We start from the raw sequence: 6,000 nt of genomic DNA on the forward strand, positions 1-6,000 counted from the left end.
TGGGACTCTGAAGCTTGTCAAAACCCCACCAATTTCCACCAAATTTCGTTTGCAGTTGGCTCATCAAAACCGCGCTTCCCAGGAAGCAAAACCCGATCTGCACGCAGCTGAACGTGAAGCCACTGTGACACCTGTATCCAAATCCCCACGCGTCGCGTTCCTATTATTTCACAAGAAGCCTGTCCGCGGTCTCCCCCTAACACCTGTCTCGCTCCCCTTCCCCAACCCCCCGATATAACCGAGGCTGAGCCCTCGCGCTCTCTTCTCCGAGCTCGTACGCGTCTATTCATGGCGGACTCCGCCCCCCAAACTCAAGCCTTCGATCTCGTCATCCTCGGCGCCTCCGGCTTCACGGGAAAATACGTCGTCCGGGAAGCCCTCAAGTTCCTCGGCGCTCCGAATTCCCCTCTCAAAACCCTCGCCCTCGCCGGCCGCAACCCCTCCAAGCTCGCCCAATCCCTCGCCTGGGCCGTCGCCCCCTCCCCTCCTCCCACCATCCCCCTCATCTCCGCCGACGTCTCCGACCCTTCCTCCCTCCTCGCCCTCTGCCGTCGCACCAAGCTCCTCCTCAACTGCGTCGGCCCCTTCCGCCTCTATGGCGACCCCGTCGTCGCCGCCTGCGTCGAGGCCGGCGTCGACTACCTCGACATCTCCGGGGAGCCCGAGTTCATGGAGAGGATGGAGGCTAAATACCAAGAGAAGGCCGTAAAGGTGGGATCTTTGGTGGTTTCGGCCTGCGGGTTCGACTCGGTGCCGGCGGAGATGGGGCTGATGTTCAATTCGAGGCAGTGGGTCTCGCCGGCGGTGCCGAATCTGGTGGAGGCGTACCTGAGCTTGGAGTCGGAGACGAGGATTGTTGGGAACGTGGGGACCTACGAGTCGGCGGTGCTCGGGGTGGCCAATGCTGGGCAATTGCAGGAGCTCAGAAGGTCTAGGCCCAAAAGAGCTAGGCCTGCGGTAAGACAATTCTTCACCTCTATCAGTGTTAAACCTACACCGAAATTTCGATTGGTATTATGACTAATAGATATTATAAGTAGGAAAAAGCGGAGGAATCTGATCTTCTTTTTAAAGCTTATATCTTTGTATCTGCTTCTTTGTGTCATGCGGGGAATGGAAATTTTGCAAATAACAGGAGGATGTTTCTGCAGCAGCTGTTTCATCATCATGCCTTCATTGCTTTTTTATGCAAATCCTCTACTTCTTATCCACTGTAATCTAGACAGAGTTACATAGCACTGATTACCGTGCCCAGGTCATTTCCTTCTCTCATGTCCTCAAACTCCACTTCCATGTTTCTTCATACCTTGAACAAAATACATCTTTGCAATCACCCAGTAATCTCTATATTTATTCATCCTGTGCAATCTGGCTGGTACAGCTACAACTCTCCTCCATTGATAGAATCAACTAATCATTCCTTTCTTATTGTTTTCCCTGCTGTAGGAGCCCAATTTTTATAATACCCATTTTAGGTTTTTTGAACAAGGCTCTTCAGAAGCAGTCAAGCACACTGTTAACTCCTTTTGCTGTTAACTTTCTGTCTGGACATTTAAAGGCCTCCATGATTCCAAGTCGAAAATTCTGCTGGACAGCGAAGACCTTGAAAAGAAGGAAGAGGCTTTGGATCTCTCCATTGAGGAATTAAATCTTAGAAGCAATCTCAATCATCTGTTGATGATATATTAGGCAAGGAGGAACTCTAGCGGAAAGAAGGAGTCCCAGCGGCTTAAGGAAGGCGATTGAAACACTTTGTATTCCCCTAAGGTTGCGTTGGCTAGGAAGACTAGGATCCAGATCTTGTCATTGTTGGTGGATGGTCTTGAATATTTCAATCAAGGGATCTCTCAGAATCTCGGCTCCTACTTCAGACACCTGTTCGAGGACCAGAACAAACTGCCTGTTTCTCTGAACTGAGAGCAGCTCCTTGGGCCTCAGCTGCATGACCTTGATCCTTTCACCTTTGAAGAAAATAAAAGCGTCGTCTTTGGATTTGGTAGCATGAAGGTCTGCCCTGAAGGTTATTCTTATTGGGATTTGGTTAAGGATGATTTGTTGGTGAATTTTTTATGCATTTTTATAATGGTAGCTTCAGCGTCTCTCCTTTCAACTTTGCTTGCCCATCCCTTATACCTTAGAAGGAAGGCTCTGTCTGTCCTAAGGATTTTTGACCCATTAATTTGCTTAATGGTTATATAAGATGAATCACAAAATTGATGGCAGGTTGTCTAAATCTACTTTTTCTTTCTCTTGTTGATGAAGCCGAGTCTGCCTTCATCAAGGACAGACTCATGAGTCACTCATCCTTGTGAACTTCCTGTTTGCACATGAAGTCATCTCATACTACAAAGAATCAGGTACCAAAGGTGCTCTTTGTAAGCTTGATTTCGAAAAAGCATTTGATAACCTCAAACTGGAACCTCTTTTCCCTCCTCCAAGCTTGCAGCTTCCTTGAGACTTGGATCTAGTGGATTAAATCCTTATTTCCTCCTCCATTGATGTCTTCGTTGATAGATGCCTAAGTAACCGGTTCACAGGTCGAGGCGACCCATTGTCTCCAAGCCTCTTCATCCTGACCGTTGACTTCCTTACCAAGCTCTTCTAACAAGTCGGCCATTATGTTGGTGGACTCTTCGATAACTTCTTAAGCCTACAATTAATCGATGATTCCCTCCTTTTCTGCAGTGCCACACCCTCCTGCTTGTCAGCTGCAACGGCCTTATTGTTGAATTTTGAGATTATTTCCAGCCTTAAATGTAACCTTTATAAGAGCTTTCTTGTGTGTATTAACCTGGAACCATTTGAAGCTGATTATTTGTCTAGGATTATGAATTCCAAGACTAGCTTGTTCCCTACTGGGGCTTGCTTCTTAGTGACAAAAGTCCCAGAAAAACATTATCGGTTGCTTAGAAAAGATAAATAGAAGCCTGGCGGATGGTTACCTTGTGCAAGCACTGTACTCTTCCTCACGGTCATTCACATGATCTGCATAAATTTTCAGGTCTTTATAAAGCTTGTTTCTCAAATTACATAAAATAGATGCATTAGATGCTTTACAGACTATATGCTCGAATTAGCTCCTTTTGGTCGTGTTCATATATTGATTTAAATTGACAAAAGGTTTATGCAATGTCTGCAAAATTATGTTTGTTTTGGGTCATATATAAGAAAGGAAATTTAACTCACAAGATCGAAAATCTGTTCAGAAAGGTACTTCAATGCAATCAGATTTATTTGTCAAATTTTTGATGCAATAATGTTTTTATCTTTTAACAAACATGCATTAGATGCTAAGTTAATAAAATTGGAGAGCAGGGAAAAAATAAATAAAATGAGAAATTTAGTGTCTATTTCTGAGATGCTACTCTTATTGCAGATTCCAGGCCCCCCACCTCCCAAAGGACCATTAATAGAGCACCAAAAGTCAGTTGGACTTTGGGCAATCAAGCTCCCCTCTGCTGATGCCATTGTTGTCCGCAGAACACTTTCTGCTCTAACAGAGAACCCATATGGTCTCCAGGGTGTTGATGAAAGTGAAGAGCACATTGAGAAGAGGAAGAATTTCTGGCCAACGGTGAAGCCTGCTCATTTTGGTGTGAAGATTGGCACAAAATCTCTGTTGGGCATCGTGCGGTTCATCGTAACTGGATTGTTCATCGGCCTCTTTGGTACATTTGCTTTTGGGAGATCGCTGCTTCTAAAATTCCCTGAAATATTCTCTCTCGGGTGGTTCAGAAAGACAGGACCGACAGAGGAAGAGGTGAGAAGTGCTTCTTTCAAGATGTGGTTCATTGGAAGTGGCTACAGCAATGGCAGCCTTGCATCACAAGGTGGTGGAAAACCAGATACTGAAATAATCACCAGAATATCAGGCCCCGAGATTGGATACCTGACCACTCCAATTATCCTAGTTCAATGTGCTCTTATTGTGCTGCACCAGCGCGCTAACTTACCCAAAGGAGGTGTCTATCCACCAGGGATTGTTTTTGGTCCAACCGATCTCCAAGAACGGCTCCAAGAAAATGGGATATCTTTTGAAATCATCTCAAAGAAGAGCCTCTCACGTTGACCTCATGTTTCAGAGTTTAAAGGTCAGTCTTTGCCAATGTCGTTTTTGTTTATGTTATAATGCTGGTAGCTTGTTATAATCCTATAGGTAATGATGTTGCAATGGGACTCAATCCTAAACTATGTTAGGGATGCGTTGTTATATTATGCAATGGAATGCTACTGTTGATGCTATTACCATATTTGAAGCAGCTGCAGGGCCATGAGGTCCATAGTGTTGTTAAATCTCATGTGCTATCTAATTAGAGAGGAGGTAAGCTGTTTCATGGCCATAATAATGGTGACCATGGAAGGCACCGTGTAAATACTAAAGATGGAGTGAGAACAAATCAGGTGGTAGCTGGGAATAACAGCGGACCATGGATAAGCGGGTCTTGGATACTATAGTAAGGACATGGAAGCAAGACCAGGATAATAATCAAGTCGAGTTTGGACCAAGTTCCCAACTCGTACTTCCAAAAGTTTTACTATCAACAGCAATCTCAAACAGGATGTAAATCTCCAGAAACAGCTTCACCAAAGCCATTCTAACTTCCATTGTCAATATTATTATTGCTTGGAAGTGACTCTCTCTAATGCTGCCTCACTATGAAAGTTCTAGTAACATTTACTAATCTCATTGATATGCAAGGTTTTAAATCTCGTGAGCCAGCTTTTCTGATTGCATTCTATGGAACGGAACATGCCGTGGTTCCATCCTGTCTTGAAAGTTTGAGACAATATGGTGGGATGATGGCATCCCTATGCTCGATGGTATCCACATCCCACCGAATGTCCCACCAGGATTTGAAACCATACTGGTAAGATCCTCAGTTTGCTCCCACAATATCTCATCTTTTCTATTTGCTCGTGGCAGAAAATAATCCTGATAATCTTCAAGCCCTTGTAATATGTTGTAACCAGTTTGATGTATCTACTTCAGCTTCACTTGCAAATGTATTTTTTTGCATTGTCTTAAATTTCTAACTAGTAAGTATACTAGAATCTGTTTATTTCTTTCTTTCTATCAGATTACAAAATCATGAAGATAAAAGCTCAAAGAAAACAGCAACAGCTAAGCCTATAGCTTGTATATGTGAACAGTTCAGTTTATAAAGTTGATGAAAGTTAGATTATTACTGACACCTTTAATTTGAGCCCACCCTATATTACTTAAAAAATTATTAACCGAATAAATTGGGTGGGGCGTCTCCGTGCCCACCATGTTATTAAAAACTGAGATAATGGTTATTCTGACAGAGGACCCAGATCGAGATTAACCACTATGTCAATTTATTTTGGCCTAGATGGGAAAATGGAGAATATGGAAAAAACTAAGGTTTTTCAGGATCTTAGCCAATATTTTAAGATGAAAATATTAAAATTCAGGAAAATATTAATTTATAACTTGTAAAAACATCTATCAAAATGATACAGGAAAATATTGATGGATGTCCAATATCAATACAAACCGAGATTTTGTGAAAAATTTCTTGACACACAATAAATTCAGTATGGCCCCAATATTCCATAATTTGTGTTATGTCATAGTAAGGAAGTTTTGAAGTTGGGAAATATTTTCTTTTAGTTCCGTCTATCCTTTTAATCTTTTTTGTGGAGTATCTTTTTTCTCTTCAAAATTTCCTTCACTTAACCATAAAAATATTCCCAAAATGTTGACCTTATACATCCTTCCTTACATGATAGCATGTCAAGGAGAAGGGGGCCCGTTTCGTTTAAGTTGCGGAGGGATCACTTGATAGTGGTTTGTTGGGCTATTTGGAAAGAGCAGAACTAAACTTGCTAAGAAGAGCCCACTATTTTTTTGTCTTTTCAAGGATTCAGGGGTGCTTTGTAACTCAAAAAGGTATAAAGGTTTTGGCTGAAAGCTTACCATAGAGCAAGATACGCCATCTTGGTACCGGACCTTATACCGGTGCTATACTGTTACTA

General features: G+C 42.7%; 1 protein-coding gene and 1 long non-coding RNA gene across 2 annotated transcripts; one reads left to right on the top strand and one right to left on the bottom strand.

Moving 5' to 3' along the window:
• The first annotated feature begins 185 nt into the window (after positions 1 to 185).
• LOC103707455 (probable mitochondrial saccharopine dehydrogenase-like oxidoreductase At5g39410) lies at positions 186 to 4,293 on the top strand. The gene is made up of 2 exons (XM_008791952.2): positions 186 to 957; positions 3,377 to 4,293. The coding sequence occupies exons 1-2, from the start codon at positions 289 to 291 to the stop codon at positions 4,067 to 4,069; spliced, it is 1,362 nt and encodes a 453-aa protein (XP_008790174.2). The 5' UTR covers positions 186 to 288; the 3' UTR covers positions 4,070 to 4,293.
• On the bottom strand, positions 1,492 to 3,362 carry LOC113462745. Its single transcript, XR_003385793.2, has 2 exons — positions 2,792 to 3,362; positions 1,492 to 2,761 (listed from the first exon to the last, which is right to left on the bottom strand). It is a non-coding gene; the product is annotated as an uncharacterized LOC113462745 (long non-coding RNA).
• Positions 4,294 to 6,000: the final 1,707 nt, after the last annotated feature.

Source organism: Phoenix dactylifera, chromosome 15 (assembly GCF_009389715.1).
Source record: "Phoenix dactylifera cultivar Barhee BC4 chromosome 15, palm_55x_up_171113_PBpolish2nd_filt_p, whole genome shotgun sequence".
Lineage (NCBI taxonomy): Eukaryota > Viridiplantae > Streptophyta > Magnoliopsida > Arecales > Arecaceae > Phoenix > Phoenix dactylifera.